The 23,518-nt window shown below is 41.7% G+C and overlaps 2 protein-coding genes across 7 annotated transcripts in view; one reads left to right on the top strand and one right to left on the bottom strand.

The window, feature by feature from the left end:
• The window catches only part of jph2 (junctophilin 2), a 38,124-nt gene extending 34,725 nt beyond the window's left edge, over positions 1 to 3,399 (bottom strand). For 2 of the 3 annotated variants that reach the window (XM_061982858.2, XM_061982866.2), the window contains exon 1: positions 2,346 to 3,399. In XM_061982858.2, coding sequence (XP_061838842.1) covers positions 2,346 to 2,724 — 379 coding nt within the window. In that variant the 5' untranslated portion in view covers positions 2,725 to 3,399. The remainder of the gene's footprint in view (positions 1 to 2,345) is intronic. The other variant, XM_061982847.2, reaches the window with a different exon arrangement.
• gdap1l1 (ganglioside induced differentiation associated protein 1-like 1) overlaps positions 1 to 23,518 on the top strand; it is a 94,315-nt gene that overhangs the window by 44,834 nt on the left and 25,963 nt on the right. The window contains exon 1 of one of the 4 annotated variants that reach the window (XM_061982888.2): positions 8,058 to 8,279. The exons of the other annotated variants lie outside the window; for them this stretch is intronic. Coding sequence (XP_061838872.1) covers positions 8,100 to 8,279 — 180 coding nt within the window. The 5' untranslated portion in view covers positions 8,058 to 8,099. Of the gene's footprint in view, positions 1 to 8,057; positions 8,280 to 23,518 lie in introns of those variants that run through there. 4 annotated transcript variants of the gene reach the window in all.

The following is a 23,518-nucleotide window of genomic DNA, read 5'->3' as shown; positions in this document are numbered from 1 at the left end:
AACAATGCTAATGAGGCAGACTTTGTGAGAGCCAACAGCGATTCCTTACGGAAAAATTATGATCCACAACCTTATATTTTTGAGCTTGAACACAAGGAAGATGAGTAGTATGTTTTAGAAGCCGACTGCAAAACAGATGCAGCTTTTTGAAACACTACAGCATCAGCAGCATTGCTTGGTGCTAAACATACAAAATAAACATAACAAACCATAATAAAGCAAACATTTACTGTAAAATTTCTACTCTCGCTTGGATGTCGATCGACAAGATGGTCACATAATTCCGTTTAGATGAAGATTCAATCGCAATCCTCACGAAGGGTTAAAAAAGTTTTTTTGCCATCCCGGGAGATGTGAAAGTCGACCAGCCTCTCAGCCAATGACCACATTTGTCTACTACCAGGTGAGAGATGCATTAATTATTATTTAGAATTAACTTTTAGCAAGTTTAAGACAAAGCAGAAGCAGCCGCCGGCTTAGTGTGTCAACAATTTCAGTTCAGTTTCAGTTTATTTCGAACATGCATACGATACAATGTAATGCATCACACAATTCGTGTTGTTTCATTACAGCACGTCCGATAAGGAGTAGGAAGAAGCAGAGCTTATTTAATCCTACCCTTATTCATACCAGAGCAATTTTATCCAATTTCCTTGTTCTCTGTAACAGAACAGTGAACAAATAAATAATAAATAAATAATTTACCATAGTAAGCATACAAATATTAAATACATAAATAATCTTTGTCTCAATAAAAAGAAAAAAAGAAAGGGTTCAAGATATTCATCATAATTTTTGTTCTGTGTACTTTGTGAACACTTGTAGTTTGAACAGTCTCTTAAACTGAATCATATTGGTGCTTTGTTTGATTTTTTTAGTTCATCCGTTCCATAATTTAATTCCACATACTGATATACTAAAGGTTTTAAGTGTTGTACGAGAATACAAATGTTTTAAATGAGATTTTCCTCTAAGGTTATATTTCTCCTCTTTTGTTGAGAAGAATTGTTGTACATTCTTGGGTAGCAGGTTATAGTTTGCTTTGTACATCATTTTAGCTGTTTGCAAATGCACCAAATCGTTGAATTTCAATAATTGTGATTTAATAAATAAAGGGTTTGTATGTTCTCTATATCCAACATTATGTATTATTCTAATTGATCTTTTTTGTAACACAGTTAGTGAATGAAGCGCACATTTGTAGTTGTTTCCCCATATTTCTAAACAATAACTCTGATATGGTAACACTAGCGAGCAGTAGAGAATATGAAGCGATTTTTGGTCTAGAACATGTTTTGCTTTATTCATTATTGACATGTTTCTTACTACTTCATGTTGTATATTTTTTACATGAAGTTTCTAGTTCATTTTATCATCTATTATTACAACAAACAATGTGTTTTCTTTTGTCCTTTCTATATCTACTTTATCTTCTACTGTTACCAAATAGCATTATTTTAGTCTTACTGACGCAATCCTGTGCGCAGGAGTTTAAAGAATCAGCTTTGCATGTGCTATCAAGTTTGCACATATTTTAGTACACGCAAACCTTTTAGAAGATCAGGCCCTATGTGTTTTAAGAGCTAATGAAGCTCTGTTACCAGTTTGCTGGTATCTTTTATGCTCTGTTGTCAAAGTCTTAAGCTGCTTTTAGCTAGTTAGAATTGACTTTTTGTAAAGGATTGATTTTCTGGAACTGATGTTTTGCTCATTCATGCCAACCTTTGAGAAGTCCTCTGGGCGTCTGGTCTCATGCTAAAATTGACATGTGTGTGGATTATTAGTGACGGCAAGGCGGCCGAGAGGCCAGAAGGGCAGGGGGGCTGTGGGCTATTATTACATCTGCACATTTGGTACACTACACCCCCTTTGCTCCCCACTGCCACTTCCACTCGCTTGTCCTCAGAGCTGATGAGTCAGCTGTGGAGGGAAAGAACTGTTGTCACACAGTTGAATTTCACTGCTATACATTTTTTTTGTGTTCGTGATACGACTTCTACCGACTCCTTTCATTTAAAAAATAAATAAATAATAAATAGATGTATAAGTTAATTGAAACACTCTCAAATGTGTTTGATAACTGTGGAAATTTGGACACCATAAGTTCTTACTCAATATTTAGTTGTAAAAAAGTACACTATGTTATATTAGATTTTAGCAACCCGTGAGCTTGTCCTTCAATAAACAAAATGCCCAGTAATAATAATATGTTTCATAATTATATTACTATCATGCCTTGATGGTGACATTTTGAGATTTTATTTTATTGATATTATACTTTAATTTCATGGCTCATTTTTGGTACCACAATGCATTCAAAGTTGTGATAAAGCTGCAAACCTTACCTCCATCTGCGTAGGTTTCAGTTCCATAGCCGTCCTGCAGGCCATTGTTCCACGTCCCCTCATATTTTGCCCCACTGCCAACACTTACTCGGATGCCATATCGCCCCTTAAAGCCGTGTGTCCATTCGCCTCTATAAATCCAGTGCCCTTTGGTTTCCACCCCGAGGCCGTGACGCTTGCCCTGAGACCAGTAGCCCTCGTAAGTGTTCCCACTGGGCCAGGTGTAGACCCCCACTACCTCGAAGCCATAGTTCCAGGACCCGGAGAACTCTCCCTGACCCTTCGGGCCGGTGCAGATGCCGTGGCCATGCGCCTTGCCGCCCTCCCAGCCTCCACAGTACGCGCCGCCGTCATCAAACTCGAAGCGACCGCCACTCATCTCGGCTCAGACACACACCCAACGCTTTGGAGTCTGTAGCACGGCTAAAGATTAAAACCCGCGTCAGACCCACTTCACCCTCAGCTGACATCAAAACTTCTTGGAGATATCCCGAGGGCTCAACTTGAGTGGACCTCTTCTGCTTTGTAGATTTCTGATCGTCGCCATGAAGATTTTGCTGCCAACTGTCAGGAACTTGTGAAGGCTCTTCTCCACTTCAAAAAGGTTCAGTTGTAAAGTTGCAAATAAAAGAGGACAAGAATGAACCGGATTATTGTTGGGTGATTTCTATGGCTGTGTCAAAAATGTCTTACATGGCTTTCCAGGTGGCCATGGAGAAAATCCCCTCTCCCCCCTGTCCCTGCCACCCAGCAGTCTGTATCCTCACTGGCCCTGCTGGGGGAAACATTTGAGCAGACCTAACAAGGCGACCAACACACACACCAACACAGACACGCACACACACACCCTTCCAAAAATAAAACCCAATCCTTACTCTGCTGCCTGCAAGGAGCCATGCCAGAGTCTTGTACTTCGGGATGGAGGTGCATGCCTTTGGAGACTCCTCTTTAACTCACTTTGACAGAAATCATCCTCCCTCTCACTATTGGACATGCTGCAAAAAAAACCCCTGAAAAACATAAAAACAGTCATGTTCGCTCTACTGATACATTGCACTTTTATGTCAATATTTGTAGACTCATCGATACTAAACTTCGAACCTACTTAATGTAATAGTCATAAAACATGTGCGTGACTTTATTGTTGACAAAATATTGACACATTTGTATGCTTCAAAGACTTCAGAGATTCTTTGTTGTCATTTTTTCCATACTTGCAAGGCATTAACTACCTAAACTTCCATCCATCCATCCATTTTCTACCGCTTGTCCCTTTTGGGGTTGCGGGGGGGTGCTGGAGCCTATAAAATGGTAAATGGTAAAATGGTAAATGGGTTGTACTTGTATAGAGCTTTTCTACCTTTTTTAAGGAACTCAAAGCGCTTTGACACTATTTCCACATTCACACACTGATGGCGGAAGCTGCCATGCAAGGCACTAACCAGGCCCATCAGGAGCAAGGGTGAAGTGTCTTGCTCAAGGACACAACGGACGTGACTAGGATGGTAGAAGGTGGGGATTGAACCAGTAACCCTCAGATTGCTGGCACGCCCACTCTCCCAACTTCGCCACGCCGAAGGCGGTGTACACCCTGGACAGGTCCCAACCTCATCGCAGGGCCATCACAGACTACCTAAACTTATGAATATAAAATTATAGGAATTTGTTTTGTAAAAAAAAAAGAGTCAAATTTACAAGATTTTTATCATATCATCATAGTTTACAATGTCTGAGGGAGAGTTTTTTGTGTATATTATCACTCTTGCATATTTTTTTCTCCCTCTGCTGGACAATTTGTAAAACTAGAGCCACAGGCTTCTTAGAATGTCATTGCATATTCATTGAATTGCTTTCATCCATCCATCCATTTCCTACCGCTTGTCCCTTTCGGGGTCCCGAGTGGTGCTGTAGCCTATCCCAGCTGCACTCGGGTGGAAGGCAGGCTACACCCTGGACAAGTCGCCACCTCATCGCAGGGCCAACACAGATAGACAGACAACATTCACACTCACATTCACACTCACACTAGCATGAAAAAATTATTTATAAATTTTTTTTTAAAATGCGGTTAATGATTGATCAAAGCTCAATACAGTTAGATGACCCTTTCCCTGAAATAACGTGCACACTTCAAACATGTGTATGAGAAATATCTGGCAAAACCTTTAAAAAGATAATTTAACTATATGGAGACATTTGAAATTAAACTTGGTGGATGAATACAATTGTATCCCACTGGTTTGCTTCCCTCTGCTGGACAATGTTTATAACTACAACAAAGTCATCTGGGTTTTTTGCAACGCCAAAGAGCCTTAAGCCAAAAAAAAACAAAAATGCAAAAATATGTCAGAAATGTATTTCCTTTATTCTTGACATAATCTTTAGACTAGGGCTATATAAATGATGCGAATAATCACAAAATGTACGGTCAGTAATCAGTTTAATGCGTACATTACTGCAAAGATGATGGATGTGTTTAGTCCAGTCAGTGTAGAAACAAAAACAATCATTGGTCCAGTCAGTGTTGAAACAAAAACAATCATTGGAAATTCACATTAAGTCACTGGCAAATAATTGCATTACTCTTACAGTAACATTTACAGTATATTACTGTGAAATAACAGCTAAATTATGTGTTGTGTCATGTGTTGAAATGTTACAGCACATTTGGATTGCTTGTATGTTACTGTAAAAAAATACTGTTAAATGCTATGAAATTTTGATACTTTTTTTTTTTTACAGTGCACAGTTATTAGTATACATAAGCATCTTGTTATTTGTAATAAAATTTAATAATTTTCTTTTAAATGTGCACGTAATACCATGCTGTTACCAAGTGTCGAACAATACATGGCGTGCATTTAAGTACAACATTTGTGTCAAAATATTGAGGTCTTGCACAAAAAAACACTTAACTTGCACATGTGTCTGTGTTGGATTCTTTGGTTTGGTTTGCTGTCATCGTAATAGGGCAAATAGAAAGTAAAAACAATCTATTAAATATTTCTATTTAATATGTTGTAATTATTATCTATTCCCAGTATTATGCTATTTATAATGAATACATATTATATTCTATAGCTGAACTGCAGGGCTTTTATTTGGTTTGCTGTCATTGTTTTTACATCCTATTTGCAATACAGGATCACCCACTATTCTATTTTTCTATTGATTCTATTCTATTTATAATTTATTATTATTAACCTATTCATAACCTGCTCTATTTACATCATAATCTATTTACATTATTATGTACAGTATACTAGTGTGTGAATGTGAGTGTGAATGTTGTCTATCTGTGTTGGCCCTGCGATGAGCTGGCGATTTGTCCAGGGTGAACCGCGCCTTCCACCTGAATGCAGCTGAGATAGGCTCCAGCACCCCCGCTATCCCGAAAGGGACAAGCGGTAGAAAATGGATGAATGGATGCATACTATCGTTCTTCTGGTACTCACTGGGCTAAATCTGGGCTGCTGGGTTCAAACTTTGGTGCCATCTCATGTGTGTTGATATGACAAAGTTCGGTGAACCCTTGACTTTTTAAAATTTAATTTAGATTATTGAATCAAGTAATTCGTAACTCAAACGTGTGAGTATCAGTTGACAGCACTTCAGAGATTAACATTTCCCTGAAACAAGACTAGAAAAACGTACATTAATCGTTATCATATACCTTGGGATGTCATAACAGCATTTGAGATGGAAAATAGATGGATAATACTTATGTTACGGTACATGGGGGGAAGGAGACGGCACAGATGCAGGGCCGTCATTTAGCTCTATTTATTTTTATACAATATTATGAAGTGTGGAACTAACCCAAAATGTGTATGTGTGCGACCATGTGTAGTGGTTACGTATATGTTGGGTGTTACCGGGAGTGTTGAGCGAGGTGCGGAAGTCCAAGAGGGCAAGGCAAGCTTGGAGATCCAGGGACAGGCAGGAGGTCAGGGGCAAGAGCGAGGCGTCAAAGTCCGTGTCCAGGCGGGAGGTCGAGATCCAAAAGGGCAGCCAGGGAACCAGAGGGAATATGGGGAGACGAGACACACTGCTCGTAACCAGGGAACACATATTCTCTTCCATTATGTAAACTTTTTCAGCTTTTGTGCAACATATTATGTTTTTACGAGTGTACATCTCTTCAAATATGTGTTTGCTAGCCATATGCTTGCTAGTATTATTTAGTTATGGTCAAAATTAGCTAGAATTGTCACGCCCAAAAAACATGATAACGTTTTGGTGGTGACATGATCATTTCAGTAGTGACAAAAATAAAATGGAAAGTAGTTTAATCCTACTATTTTGAAATAATGGGTTCACAAAGTCTTAAAAAAAGGGATTATTTTCATCGTTGTAATAGTCTAAAGCAAATAAGCATGTTTTCAATGTAATGCTGGTTTCTATCTGTAATTGAGTCCTCTTGTTGTAAAAAGTGCAGAATGTGGCTTGGTATTGTCTTGCTGAAATAAGCAGGGGCGTGCATGCAAAATATGTTGCTTGGATGGCAACACATGTTGCTCCAAAACCTGTATGTATCTTTCAGCATTAATGGCGCCTTCACAGATGTGTAAGTTACCCATGTCTTGGGCACTAATACACCCCCAAACCATCACAGATGCTGGCTTTTCAACTTTGCGCCTATAACAGATGGTTATTTTGCTTTTTGGTCCAAAGGACACAACGTCCACAGTTTCCAAAAACAATTTGATATGTGGACTCGTCAGACCACAGAACATTTTTCCACTTTGCATCAGTCCACCCTACTTTTTTAGATGAGCTCGGGCCCAGCGAAACCAGCGGGGTTTCTGGGTGTTGTTGATAAATGGCTTTGGCTTTGCATAGTAGAGTTTTAACTTGCACTTACGAACGTAGCGACAAACTGTAGTTACTGACAGTAACTACAGTACCACCTGAGGGATCGAAGGTCGCGGGCATTGCCACTTATGTGCAGTGATTTCTCCATATTCTCTGAACCTTTTGATCATATTACGGACCGTAGATGGTGAAATCCCTAAATTCCTTGTAATAGCTCGTTGAGAAATGTTGTTCTTAAACTGTTATTCACAAAATGGTGACCCTTGCCCCATCCTTGTTTGTGAATGACTGAGCATTTCATGGAAGCTGCTTTTATACCCAATCATGGCACCCACCTGTTCCCAATTTGCCTGTTCACCTGTGGGATGTTCTAAATAAGTGTTTGATGAGCATTCCTCAACTTTATCAGTATTTATTGCCACCTTTCCCAATTTCTTTGTCACGTGTTGCTGGCATCAAATTCTAAAGTTAATGATTATTTGCAAAAACATTTTTTTTTATCAGTTTGAACATCAAATATGTGGTCTTTGAAGTGCATTCAACTGAATATGGGTTGAAAATGATTTGCAAATCATTGTATTCCGTTTATATTTACATCTAACACAATTTCCGAACTCATATGGAAACGGGGTTTGTAATATTATTATTATTATTATTATTACTGGCGACTATTTGCTCCTTTTAAGCTGCAGCTCCTCGCCTTTAATGTGAAATAAAAGCCTAGTTGAGCTGTCCGGATGCTGCATGCTCGCTGATGCTCCAGCTTGTCACATAGCCCCCTCCCACCCCCTCCCTCCACCCTCGCCCCCCCTCCCATCGCTCCCTCCTCGCCCTCCTCGCTCCTCTCCTCCACCCCCTCCCTCCACCCTCGCCCCCCCTCCCATCGCTCCCTCCTCGCCCTCCTCGCTCCTCTCCTCCACACGCACAAAACGCTCTGTCATGGCGTCTTCCAACCATGTTACCCCCACCAACTGTGGCTGGTGGCCCATCTCCGCCATGGACGAGGACGGCAAAGTCACGGACGGGGACGAGTGCGAGGAGCCCACGGCGGAGAGCAAACCTTTCAACAAAGACAGGCTGGTTTTGTACCACTGGACGCAGTCTTTTACCTCCCAAAAGGTAACGGAGAGGGCGCTTAAAAAAATGGAGGCGGCTCCATGCGATGCTGCATGTGTTTGTTTATAATCCACGCGTGGCTTTAATTGATTATTTGAATGTTTGGTGCTGCTTTGCGTGGACAGAACGTGCCCGCTACTGCGCACAGTGTCCATTCGACAGGTTTTGGAAAGGCGATGCAGCAAGGGCTTCATTTCCTCGACGTGTGGTCAATTTTCACCCCAGCAGTGCATTTATCCTCATAATGTATCATGTTATTGACTGCTTATAGCCGCCATGCGCCTGTAACCTTTAGGCTCTGGCACATGACAGCCTGAATAATTCATTCACATGACGTGCAAAACAAACCCTGGGCTACCCCCCACCCCCTCTGCAGCTGTATCATCACATATGTTGATGCTATCTCCTGTGAGCATGAATTACACCACTCTGCACTTTCACACATGAGGCTGCACAACTCTTTGTGAAAACAGTTGCATCTTGGTCTTGGGGCGGTTGTCATGATGATGCAGGGAGAGGGAGGCTCCATCAGCCTTATGCACTTTGTGTGTGTGTATATACACTGTATATCCGTGTTTTTCAACCTTTTCTGAGCCAAGGCACATTTTTTTCATTTAAAAAAATCCGGAGGCACCACCAGCAGAAATCATTAAAAAATTCAACTCAGCAGCCGTTATTGACCATAAAAGGTAGCTCTCGCAATTGTTGGATATGAATTTAAAGGGGAACATTATCACAATTTCAGAATGGTTAAAACCATTAAAAATCAGTTCCCAGTGGCTTATTATATTTTTCGAAGTTTTTTAAAAAAGTTTACCCATCCATCCATCCATTTTCTACCGCTTATTCCCTTTGGAGTCGCAGGGGGCGCTGGAGCCTATCTCAGCTACAATCGGGCGGAAGGCGGGGTACACCCTGGACAAGTCGCCACCTCATCGCAGGGCCAACACAGATAGACAGACAACATTCACACTCACATCCACACACTAGGGCCAATTTAGTGTTGCCAATCAACTTATCCCCAGGTGCATGGCTTTGGAGGTGGGAGGAAGCCGGAGTACCCGGAGGGAACCCACGCAGTCACGGGGAGAACATGCATACTCCACACAGAAAGATCCCGAGCCCGGGATTGAACCCAAGACTACTCAGGACCTTCGTATTGTGAGGCAGATGCACTAACCCCTCTGCCACCGTGAAGCCATCACGCAATATTCCTAAAAAAAGCTTCAAAGTGCCTGATTTTAACCATCGTTATAAACACCCGTCCATTTTCCTGTGACGTCACATAGTGAAGCCAACACAAACAAACATGGCGGAAAGAACAGCAAGCTATAGCGACATTAGCTCGGATTCAGACTCGGATTTCAGCGGCTTAAGCGATTCAACAGATTACGAATGTTTTGAAACGGATGGTTGTAGTGTGGAGGCAGGTAGCGAAAACGAAATTGAAGAAGAAACTGAAGCTATTGAGCCATATCGGTTTGAACCGTATGCAAGCGAAACCGACGAAAACGACACGACAGCCAGCGACACGGGAGAAAGCGAGGACGAATTCGGCGATCGCCTTCTAACCAACGATTGGTATGTGTTTGTTTGGCATTAAAGGAAACTAACAACTATGAACTAGGTTTACAGCATATAAAATACATTTGGCAACAACATGCACTTTGAGAGTGCAGACAGCCCAATTTTCATCAATTAATATATTCTGTAGACATACCCTCATCCGCGCTCTTTTCCTGAAAGCTGATCTGTCCAGTTTTGGAGTTGATGTCAGCAGGCCAGGGAAGCTAGGGTCGATATTCTTCTCTTGATCATCTTCGGTGGCATAAGGGACGGTGTGAGCCAAGACATCCAGGGGGTTTAGCTCGCTCATCTGCGGGAACAAACTGCCGCCATTGCTTGCCGTGTTAGCGAGGTCCTTTGTCCCTGAATTGCTCACACACTCCGGCAGATTCAATGGGGGTCTGGCGGAAGATTTCTTTGACTTTATCTTTGGAAATGCATCTGCTTTGAGTGTCACAGGATATCCACACATTCTTGCCATCTCTGTCGTAGCATAGCTTTTGTCGGTAAAGTGTGCGGAACATACGTCCAATTTCTTGCCACTTTCGCATCTTTGGGCCACTGGTGCAACTTGAATCCGTCCCTGTTCGTGTTGTTACACCCTCCGACAACACTCCGACGAGGCATGATGTCTCCAAGGTACGGAAAACAGTCGAAAAAACGGAAAATAACAGAGCTGATTTGACTCGGTGTTTGAGAAAATGGCGGATTGCTTCCCGATGTTACGTCACGTTGTGACGTCATCGCTCCGAGAGCGAATATTAGAAGGGCGTTTCATTCGCCAAAATTCACCCATTTAGAGTTCGGAAATCGGTTAAAAAATATATGGTCTTTTTTCTGCAACATCAAGGTATATATTGACGCTTACATAGGTCTGGGGATAATGTTCCCCGTTAAACAATAACCAAGCATGCATCACTATAACTCTTGTCTCAAAGTAGGTGTACTGTCACGACCTGTCACATCACGCCGTGACTTATTTGGAGTTTTTTGGTGTTTTCCTGTGTGTAGTGTTTTAGTTCTTGTCTTGCACTCCTTTTTTGTTGTTAATTGTCATGTCATGTATGGATGTACTTTGTGGACGCCATCTCCTCCACACGCTGTAAGTCTTTGCTGTCGTCCAGCATTCTGTTTTTGTTTACTTTGCAGCCAGTTCAGTTGTAGTTTCGTTTTCCATAGCCATCCCCAAGCTTCAATGCCTTTTCTTAGCATCACCCGTCTTTTGTTTATTTTTGGTTTAAGCTTTAGATATAAAAATGGGTTCACTGTAAAAAAAAAAAAGTTGAGAAAACGCAAATTTTCAAGTTAACATGATGCAACAAGATTTTTGCGTTTTCTCAACTTTTTTTTTTACAGTGTTGGAATTGGGGGTTAAATCATCAAAAATGATTCCCGGGCGTGGCCACTGCTGCCGCGCACTGCTCCCTTCACTTCCCAGTGAGTGATCAAGGGTAATGGGTAAATGCAGAGAATAATTTCGCCATACCTAGTATGTGTGTGTGACAATCATTGGCCTAGTGGTTAGAGTGTCCCCCCTGAGATCGGTAGGTTGTGAGTTCAAACCCCGGCCGAGTCATACCAAAGACTATCAAAATGGGACCCATTACCTCCCTGCTTGTCACTCAGCATTAAATGTTGGAATTGGGGGTTAAATCACCAAAAAGTATTCCCGGGTGCGGCCACTGCTGCTGCGCACTGCTCCCCTCACCTCCCAGGGGGTGATCAAGGGTGATGGGTCAAATGCAGACAATAATTTTGCCACACATAGTGTGTGACAATCATTGGTACTTTAACTTTAACTTTTTAGCTTTTTACCTGCACGCTGCCTCCCGCAGTCATCTGCATATTGTGATCACAACAAACCATGTTTCCGACATCTACAAATCAATTAGCTACCTGCTGCCACCTACTGATATGGAAGAGTATTATACGATTACTCTACCGATCTCTCGACAATACAGACACTCAACAACAGCACATTTGCGGATTATAATTACTGGTTTGGCCAAAATATTTTGAACCCAATTACGTGAAATTACATTATCTCCCACGGCACACCAAACAATATCTCACGATACACTATGCTGTATATAAGAGGGGGGGGGGGGATATTGTAGCGTCCCGGAAGAGTTAGTGCTGCAAGGAGTTCTGGGTATTTGTTCTGTTGCGTTTATGTTGTGTTACGGTGCGGCTGTTCTCCCGAAATGTGTTTGTCATTCTTGTTTGGTGTGGTTTCACAGTGTGGCGCATATTTGTAACAGTGTTAAAGTTATTTATACGGCCACCCTCAGTGTGACCTGTATGCTTGTATTCACTTCTGTGTGTGAAAAGCCGTAGGTATTGTGTGATTGGGCCGGCACGCAAAGGCAGTGCCTTTAAGGTTTATTGGCGCTCTGTACTTCTCCCTACGTCCGTGTACCACTACGTACAGCGGCATTTTAAAAAGTCATACATTTTACTTTTTGAAACCGATACCGATAATTTCCGAACCGATACCGATAATTTCTGATATTACATTTTAAAGCATTTATCGGCCGATAATATCGGCAGCCCGATATTATCGAACATCTCTAATTGCAGGGTCTTTGTACCTTATGTATAAACATCAACAAATTAGAGTATCTTTAAAAATATATTTTGTTTCAGTAGTTTAATTCAAAAAGGTATACTTTTAGGTCGGGGGTCAGCAACACGCGACTCTCGAGCCGCATGCGGCTCTTTAGTGCCGCCCCAGTGGCTCCCTGGAGCATTTTTAAAAAAGGATTGAAAATGGAAAAAGATGGGGGAAATATTTTTTTTGTTTTAGTATGTTTTTTGTTTGAGGACAAACATGACACAAACCTTCCCAATTGCTTGAAAGCCCACTGTTTAATATGTTTGTGTGTAGGGCTGGGCGATATGGCCTTTTTTTAATATCTCTATATTTTTAGGCCATATCGCGATACACGATATATATCTCGATATTTTGCCTTAGCCTTGAATGAACACTTGATGCATATAATCACACCAGTCTGATGATTATATGTGTCTACATTAAAACATTCTTCTTCATACTGCATTAATATATGCTCATTTTAAACTTTCATGCAGAGAGGGAAATCACAACTAAGTCAATTGACCAAACGTGTATTTATTAAACAGTTATTAAGCAGTGGCACAAACATTCATGTCATTTCCAAAACAGAAAGTGCAAGATTGTCAGAGACATTTTAAAACAAGCTATTAGTGCACTTTTGTGCATGATGTCAGTAAGGTGACATATCAAAACAACACTAAATTAAAGTGCACTTTTTGTACAGAACGCCTCTACAATAGTTTAAAACAAATAAAGTGCACTTTTGTGCATGATGTCACACAAGATATGTCAATAAGTGTCAAATAAAAATGAGCTGCATAATAGGAAATCAAATTGTGTACGTCCTTCGCTATGTGGTAGGTTCCGGCGGACGTTATCTCCTTATGTCGTGGACTATTTTTTTCATACGGTGTTGATGTGGAAATGGTTGCCTCGGCATTTTGTTGGTGTGGCACCTAACGGAGAATTTGACATGCGGAGTAAGCTCACTTCATTCTCTAGCAGGTGACTTTTCAAATGATGCTACATATTAGCATAACTTTTTGTAGCATTACACAGCTACGCTTTTGCCCCACACTTGACAAATTACGGTTGTCTGTTTGACATATTCCCACTTGAAGCCAAACCAGCGCCAGACGTTTTTCTTGAGAATTAATTATTCCTTCATTTGTTACCAGATTCGAAACCTTCTTTCTCTCGTATTACCACTCGCACCACAGCTAACGTTACCCATGCTGCTACCTCTCTGCTCCGCGAGGGTGTATACGTATTTGACATATGTAAGAAGGTGCGCTTGTTTAAGTCTCTGTGAGAAGGAGAGACTAGAAAGAGTGAGAAGAGCCTGTAGTGTAATGCCAGCAGCTAAAAGCATCTGCGTGAGAACGTATACTCGAATATCACGATATAGTCATTTTCTATATCGCACAGAGACAAACCCGCGATATATCGAGTATATCGATATATCGCCCAGCCCTATTTGTGCATATGATTCACTGATTGATGAACATTGTTTTGTCCTACTAATTTTGGCGGCCCTTGAACTCACCATAGTGTGGACTGTGACGCAACAGTTTGTTTACATGTAAAATTTTCCAGTCCTTCTGTCTCATTTTGTTCACCAAACGTTTTATGCTGTGCGTGAATTCCCAAAGGTGTGCTTTGTTGATGTTATTGACTTGTTGGAGTGCTAGTCAAGCATATTTGGTCAGTGCATGACTGCAAGCTAATCAATGCTAACATGCTATTTAGACTAGCTGTATGTACATATTGCATCATTATGCCTTGTTTGTAGGTATATTTGAGATAATTGAATTTCCTTTATTTATGTCATCTGTGTATTTAATTTATTTTTGCATGTCTCACGACACATTATCTGTATCTAAAACAGATATTGGCTGCATTTCAGATAGTTGTTTGTGTGCCATGTTGTTCCAGACCACAGCAAACATTACCTAATTTGCAAAGATTGTAATACATATATTAAAAGAAGACAGCCTGCCGTTTCCTTTAAATTGGACACACACATCTACACCTATGGCCATTAAAAGCTAGTCATTTCCAGGAGTTATCTCACCTTCCGAGTAGCCTCTGATTTACTAATGGTTTCTAATGTTGTAAAAATGTGTAGAATAAATATTACATTTCAACATTTCTGTCAACAAAGATTTGCTTCAGCCTGCAACACGTAGTCGTTTTGATAGTAGGCTATCATAGCTAATATAGACACTTACGTCATGTGTTGCCTTCATTATAAGACGAATATACGGCTTTTCATTTTTTGCGGCTCCAGACAGATTTGTTTTTTATATTTTTGGTCCAATATGGCTCTTTCAACGTTTTGGGTTGCGGACCCCTGTCTTAGGGATTCAGCACATACATATAAGGAATGCTTCAAGAATGTATTCATTAATTTTTTAATGAGTTTGATGATAACATGCAGCTAATAAACATCCAAATTCAGTATCTCATAAAATGCAAAAAATATTTCAAAAAGTTTTTTTTTTTTTAAATACTCAAAAATGTAACTGCAAAAACCTCCTGAGCCTTTCATTGGTCTCTTTGTCTTAATTGAACTCCTGAAAACAAATACATTTTACGCGATATTTTCATTTACCTGTATTAAAATATAAGGCACAACATGCAAGCAGTTCCAAGTAAATGGGGAGTTAACTTTTTGAAGCAAAGACATGTTTGGACATGTTGCAATGATATCTTTCTGGTGGATAGATGCACTTTGGAATACATAGTTTGAAGAGTGAAGTGATGTGTAAACTTTTTCTCAATGTATTCCACAAATTCTAAGCGTTCTCTGAGTAACTTAATGGTTGAATAGTATATTGCTTCAAACCTTTATGTATTGTATATTGTTTTAGGTGAGATCATATAGTCATACTTCATGTACAGCATGTCACTAAAGTCAGTACACCCTTATACACCCTGATAAAGTGCTAAAGTGGGTCAGACTCACTGCCATATTTAAATGAGGCTTGTGTGTGTATATTAGCTGTCACCATGGAGACACTCATTTCCCTCCATATTTATGGCATCACATGGTCCTCCAACCTGTGGTGTTTCGTCATGCCGTTGACATGCAGCACACAAATATATTATTTGCCTCTCTTTCTGGGCTTTATTGAAGCGCAATGTAAACAACAGAACCTGCTATGGTGTTGTGATGTTGCGTGCGTTTGGAATGATCCAGAAATGCATGAAAAGATAGGAATTCTCCTTTTTGAAAAAAAAGTAAAGCCAACTGAAAAAAACCCCACCAGCAGACACCAAAATGAAAGGTTTTAATCAGATCCTTAAGTCACCTAACAGCAATAAAATTATGAAAATATATCTATATATTGCTGAGTCAACAATGTGACAGTCTATATATGTCGACACCCAGGATGGAGAATTTGGTAAAAACTTAACTCTTTTAGGTTTTACTCACATTTTGCTTTCTTTTATTTAGACTCGCCAAATTGTTGCTTTTCGAAACACTCGTAGCAAATATGTGTTTAAGAAATACAAATAATATCAAAATAATACTTAAATGGGAATTAATGAACGTTAAAAGTATATCAAACAAACCTTTAACAGAGTGATCACTGCAAACTTGTGCATTCTTCGACTTTGCTCCCTTGGACTGAAGTGTGTGCTGCTTTGCTCGTCGTTTCGTAAAATCTTGCACTCTTCCTCCCTTTTTAATTAACTCTCGAGGAACTCTGAAGAAATGTTTCACATTTGAATAATTTGTACAGCCAAAAACTCACAAGCATAGGGCATTTTTTCTTTTAGAAAGGCTAAATGGCGCCTAGTACCCATTGAAAACAGAGCTAGCTTGACCACCACGCATATTCATTGGGCGGTACATGAGCCGGACGTGACGTCAAGCACATCCCAGCAATAGCGTTATTACCGTGAAGGCTGGAAGTGTGTGACTGGCTGCAAAAAGAGCATTTGACAGTGGCCATGTTTTAATGAGACGAGAAAAGTGCCTCATCTTGTTCACTGTGGAGGTTGCCCTCCAGGGGGTTCTTCGGACCACCAATCATCATCAGAAGAGCCGGATTCAGGTTCACAACACAGTTTTATTTTGCAATAAGTCCCTCGGTTGCTTTCCAGCAATTGTCTTTTAGCTCTCGCGCTCTTGCTCCAGCTCCAACAACGTCTCTCCTCCTGGCTGCTGCTTATAACAGAGCGACAGGTGATTAGATAACCTGGCCATCTACGCACCTGTCACTGATTTCGAGGCCGGTCCTGGCACACCCCGCTTAGCTGCAGGCCCGCAGGCCACGCCCCCTCCACATTCATATTTGTTGAGCTTGCACAACATCTTACCAGGCCCTCGGTTACAATAGCTTACCATTTTGAGCCCTTTAATACTCACATATTTGTGATGAAAAGTGTCTCTCTCCATTGGCATCTTGCATTGACACTAGCGCCTGCTGTGACAAAAAGGTCGAAACCTTGGCTAGTTTTATTAAAATTGTTTGCTTTCTCCTCACTCCCTCCTCTTCTACACTCCACTTGGGTAACTCTAATTCAACAGTAGCATCTTGTTGAAACAAGATGACAAAAAACAAACGTTAGCTGGCATATGTACTACATTTGTGCATACATGTGTATATTCAGTATCTATTTGTGTGATTGCTTAGTTCCATGTAAACATGATCAAAAGACACTTTGCATGAGGCCGACTGTTGACTTGCCATCATCGATCGCTGCTCAAAGGGTGAACACAAGCCACTCGGTCAGTTATCATCTTTTTGAGCATTTATTTGGGCGTTTCCTCGTCAAGACAATTGTTATTCTACTGGAATGCTGATTAGGCTTATATGTTGTCATGCAAGCCGATGTATGCTCAAAAACATCCTTTTTGTTGGCTTTAAAAGAAGCGTTGTACTCCCATCAGTCACCCGATTTCCAAAGTAATCCAAACAAGCTTTGCATAGGACACCGAGCAGTGAATAAGGACAAAGGAGTCACTTATTTTCTGTCCGACTAAATATTATTATTGACGCCCAGACGCCGACATTCTCAGACTTTAGAGGATCATTTGCAAGTGAGTGTTTGGCTCAGCAAGTTTGTGAGGAGAGTGGGAAGATGTGCCAGTGATCTGTGAGTGTGACTTCTATTTGCTGGAGGAAGCTGAAATGGGAATGCAACCTGCTCAAAATGAGTCATGTAACCTGAAAACATAAACATATGGTATAGGATACAAGAAGGAGAACAAAAAGTAGAAATGTCCAATAGGGAAAGCCTACAGAGTCACATGTTTTGAGATTTAAATCTTCAATATGGCTTTGCTTTAATGACGCCAGTTACTACTGTATGTGAATAATCCCTGCCAAGTGATGTCACTGGCTAATATCACACATTTTCTTTCGTGTTCGCATACTGTAAGTCTACTCTGAGATCGGTGGGTTGTGAGTTCAAACCCCGGCCGAGTCGTACCAAAGACTATAAAAAAGGGACCCATTACCTCCCTGCTTGGCACTCAGCATCAAGGGTTGGAATTGGGGGTTAAGTCACCAAAAATGATTCCCGGGCGCGGCCACCGCTGCTGCCCATTGCTCCCCTCACGTCCCAGGGGGTGATCAAGGGTGATGGGTCAAATGCAGAGAATAATTTTGCCACACCTCGTGTGTGTGTGTGACAATCATTGGTACTTTTTAATAGCCTAGTCCCAATATTTTTGCTCATATTAAACATATAAAAAGAAAGCAGGCTATTGATTTTGATAGACATCTGACACAATAAATGTGGGTTAGATGATGAGATCATACAGCACTGTGAAGTGTTGTCTCCACTTAAGTCTCTCACAAATGTCTCTTTGCTACAGGTTTTAATGGATAACCAATCCATGTGGTAGTTGAGGTCAAAGGCCTTATCATTATTTTGTCTCTCACACAAGTGGAAACACCCCTCACATTTCAGCAACTCTTGTATTAGATCTTCTCAAGGGACAACACTATAGAGATAAACCTGGAGTGTGTGAAAAGCCGTAGAGTAGTCAGTGTACAGCTTGATTGTAGCTTTAGTATACATGTCGACACACTCATTCAGTACATTATTGTCTAACACAGGGGTGTCAAAATCAAATACAGAGTGGGCAAAAATTTAAAACTGAGCAAAGCCGCGGGCCAAGGTTGAACAAATTAACCTTTAACGTACTCTACGATCTATCGTCACGTTCGCTTTTCACCCATTCTAACATCGTTCAGACCTAGTCACAAGATTTGTGCGGCTTCTGTACGCACTAGAGATGCGCGGATAGGCAATTATTTCATCCGCAACCGCATCAGAAAGTCGTCAACCATCCGCAATCCACCCGATCTAACATTTGATCAGAACTGCATCCGCCCGCACCCGCCCGTTGTTATATATCTAATATAGACGATGCAAGGCATTAGTGAGGTTATAAAGCTTTTGCCTGTTAAAGAAAGGAGACTGATCCAATGCATCACAGACATTCGCGTGCCACGCTGTCACGACCCAGACGCACACCAGTGCGCAATCATATGGGAGCCGCGCTGAGCGCACCTCCAAGCGCGTCTCGCTGCCGGCGACGGCCGGGTATGAGCCCGACGCTCCAGCGCCATCCATTTTCAGGGCTAGTTGATTCGGCAGGTGGGTTGTTACACACTCCTTAGCGGGTTCCAACTTCCATGGCCACCGTCCTAGCTGCTGTCTATATCAACCAGGGTGAGCCCCACCCCTTTCGTGAGCGCACTGCGCGCGGAGTGACCCCTGTTACGCGCCCCCGGCAACAGGGGTGGCGGGCAGGTAAGCTGCGCGGGCGGAGCGCGCGGAGTGACCCCTGTTACGAGCCCCCGGCCACGGGGGTGGCGGTAGGGTGACCATTTCCATGATACCAAAAAGGAGGACATTATGCGGCATATCAATAAATTACTATGGTGTACATAGGACTCTGGTATACTCTTATTTATAGTACAATTTTGAGTGGTTTAAAGATGATGTTTGTGTGGCTGAATAGGAAAAAATATTAAAGTCAAGTGTTTGTTAACAGTATTTGTATTTATTGAATACATTGTGGTGTTCAAAAAGTGACCACAAAGCATAACATGTGTGGACTTAAATGTAGTTAACATATATAATTTAAAAAAAATGCCACAAAAATTTTTCCACATCAACATCAAGGCTGCTTGCTGCATATCTGGTTGCGTTATGCAGAATATGGGCCAAACAGTTTGCAGGGAGCACATCTTTTTGGCTCAGTTTCAGCTTCTGATACACTGTTATGTTTGCCACAATTGACACTGGTATTGTCTGCTGCATATGCAGACATGTTTTTCACCTCTAAGCCAGACATCTCAAGTTTTGCCAGCAGCTGGTTTGTTATGGCTTCTGACGTTTCGTTGCTGTCACTATAAAAATCCAACAGGACATGTTGGATGCCTTCATCAAAGTGAAAATACCTTACCACAATGGGAAAACACTTGTTTGTTCCTTTATTTGAGGCGTCGGTTGCTACGGAAAAGGGTAGGTTGTTTTCTTTTATGTAGTCGGTATGTTCCTGTACCGAATAGTGAGCGATGACGTTCTCGCACAATGCCTTGGCTTTTGTTCGGCCACAGGCCATCCCTTTAGCTGTGGGATAGTCACTGAAAATCTCCCGGTCCACTTTCATGCCGCAGTCTAAACTTCTGTAGGACTGGTGATGCTTTACAGCAGTGGTTCTCAACCTTTTTTCAGTGATGTACCCCCTGTGAACATTTTTCTTAATTCAAGTGCCCCCTAATCAGAGCAAAGCATTTTTGGTTGAAAAAAAGAGATAAAGAAGTAAAATACAGCACTATGTCATCAGTTTCTGATTTATTAAATTGTATAACAGTGCAAAAAATTGCTAATTTGTAGTGGTCTTTCTTAAACTATTTGGAAAAAATATGTAAAATAACTAAAAACTTGTTGAAAAATAAACAAGTGATTCAATTATAAATAAAGATTTCTACACATAGAAGTAATCATCAACTTAAAGTGCCCTCTTTGGGGATTGTAATAGAGATCCACCTGGATTCAGGAACTTAATTCTAAACATTTCTTCACAAAAAAATAAATCTTTAACATCAATATTTATGGAACATGTCTACAAAAAATCTAGCTGTCAACACTGAATATTGCATTGTTGCATTTCTTTTCACAGTTCTTTTTGACAGACATTTTAGTGAGGGTCAAACCATCATGGCATGGGGGAAACTCTGGGTTTATGGTAATGAATGGAATAGCCTACTTAATTTGATGTTCAGTTTATGAACTTACATTACATTACATACCCCCAGGGTACCATTTGAGAACCACTGCTTTACAGCATGGTACACCTTGCACAGCTCCGCAGCAGTTATCTTGTCATCCAGGGGCGACGAAACTTCATGAAAAAATGTCCTCATTGAAGAGGTACCTGCCGCATGTTTATTACTTTTATGTTTATCCGTACCCGCATGCCGTTCAATTGCAGCTTTCCCCTGACTACTTACGTCGACATCACATCGACAAAGTGTGCAGAAGCCATGGAATGAGTCTCGGCTGCTTTTCGTTATAAATTCGTGCTCTTTTATCCATTCAGAATTAAACGAGGTCTTGCGTTTTGGCATGATGCTAACTTTCTGTCAATGTTATGCCGCAGCAGCACATGGACTCTTGTTTACTTTTTTAACCAATGATAAGCAGATTTGTATCCGACACAGCTCTTAGCCAATCATTTGATACGTTACTGCGTTGGGGGCATTTTTTACGGTCTTTGATTGGCTATCGCGCTGCAGCCCAGCAAAGATGAAAAAACTCCGCTCTTCAAGCCTAGTGCCTCAAAAAGGAGGACAAATACGTGTCCGGCTTGAAGCTGCGCCGGACGCCGAACAGGGCATTAAAAATCCGGACTGTCCGGCCTAAATCCGGACACCTGGTCACCCTAGGTGGCGGGCAGGTAAGCTGCTTACCTGCTGCGCGTGACGCCGGCCGCGGCGAAGGCGGACGAGGCGGGGTGTCGGTGCGGTGGGCGCGGTGGTGACCCTGGACTTGCGTCGGGCCCTTCTCGCGGATCGCCTCAGCTACGGCTCCCGGTGGGGCCCTCTCGGGGGAAGGGGCCTCGGTCCCGGACCCCGGCGAGGCGTCCCTTCTCCGCTCCGTAAAAGTGTCCATCTCTTTTTTTTTTTTTCTTCTGTTGTGGCATATGCTGCAGGTGCCTGCTCGTTTTTCGTATGTGGGTAACAACATTTAACTATGTATATATATTTCCGAATTGGTTTAACTGCCACCCGCCTGAATCCATTTAAAATCTAATTTTTTTTTATTTCAACCACCCGACCCGACCCGATCCACGGATAAAATCTAATTTTTTTTAATTTCATCCGCCCGATCCGCGGATAATCCGCGGACTCCGCGGTTGTGCCCGCAAACCGCGCATCTCTAGTACGCACACACGAGCGAATGTAACGCATACTTCATCAACAGCGATACAGGTTACAATGAGGGTGCCAGTATATAAAACTTTAACACTGTTAGAAATATACGCCACACTGTGAATCCACACCAAACAAGAATGACAAACACATTTTGGGAGAACATCCGCACCGTAACACAACATAAACACAACAGAACAAATACCCAGAATCCTTTGCAGCACTAACTCTTCCAGGACGCTACAAAATACACCCCCACTACCACCAAAGCGTCCCGGAATAGTTAGTGCTGCAAAGGGTTCTGGTTTGGTGTGGATTCACAGTGTGGCGTATATTTCTAACAGTGTTAAAGTTTTTTATTCAGCTACCCTCAGTGTAACCTGTTTCGCTGTTGATGAAGTATGCGTTGCATTCTAATGTGTGTGCGTGCAGAAGCCGCACATGTTACGTGACTGGGCCAGCACTCGGCTGGCTGGCTGGCTGGCTGGCGGGCGGGCGTTTGTAAGACTCCCGGGAGGATTGGCCAAATTAGGCCCGCGGGCCAGAGTTTGACACCCATGGTCTAACAGCTGGCAACACCAGTGAGTGCACCTCATTGTGAACATTGTGCCCGAAGAGTTTTATGGGAGCGTCAGATTCAGGTGTGGAGACATACCGTACTTGTCCACTCCATCATCTTCACCTTCAGCTTCCTCGCAAAGGGCACTCGTCATTTTGGAGGTGTGTTTGGGTTCATTATAATGTTGGTTCATTATCATGTGGTCCAGTTTACCAAGGGAGAGGATCATACTCATTTTGGACTTCATGTTTCTCCGTAGTGTCAGCAGCACTCATGCAGCTCCAGACCATGATGTTATAGCACCACCTTGCTTGAGTGTAGACAAGAAAACATTATTTTGGCTATTCATACTGTGATGTCTGTGTTGACTTATTTTCATGGGGATAGTCAGCTGTATATTGACCACGCTAAAGTAATTTTTAAATACTATTGTTTGCTGTAATACAAATGTGAGGAATGTACTACATTTTGTGAGCTACTGTATTGGAATAATTATTATGATTAAAGGGGAACTGCACTTTTTTGGAACTTTGTATATCATGACAACAGATGTATTTTTAATGCATTCTAAATATTAAATAAATGTGATCAAAAGTCTGCTTACAATGGAGCCCATGACAGACGCTCAATTCTGCCTATAAAGCCCTTAAAAAAAACCAAACACCACCATTAAGATTTTATATACCGTATTTTCCGCACTATAAGGCGCACCTAAAAACCTCCAATTTTGTCAAAAGCTGACAGTGCGCCTTATAATCTGGTGCGCCTTATATATGGACCAATATTGAGCCTCCAACAGGTAAAAGTTTCAATCAATCAATCAATTGCAACTACGGTAAGCAGCCGCCAATGTCATTTTCTCCCCGCCTTCATTTTCCCCCGTAGAAGTAGAAGAAGCGCGCGGTGCATGCTGGGATATATGACTGCGCGAGGCGTGCCGTTTCATTTCCATTTGTTTGTTTATGTAAAGACCCCAAAATGGCTCCTATGAAGAGACACGCTTACGACGCAGAGTTTAAACTTAAGACGATCAGTCACGCAGTAGAATACGGGAATAGAGCAGCAGCGACACTGACTCCATTAATGATGACTTCGACGAGACGGAGCCGGGCATGTTGGATGCCGTATCGGCCCA

The sequence above is a fragment of the Nerophis lumbriciformis genome, linkage group LG01 (assembly GCF_033978685.3).
Source record: "Nerophis lumbriciformis linkage group LG01, RoL_Nlum_v2.1, whole genome shotgun sequence".
In the NCBI taxonomy this organism is placed as follows: domain Eukaryota; kingdom Metazoa; phylum Chordata; class Actinopteri; order Syngnathiformes; family Syngnathidae; genus Nerophis; species Nerophis lumbriciformis.
This window is presented reverse-complemented; position numbering and strand designations above follow the sequence as displayed.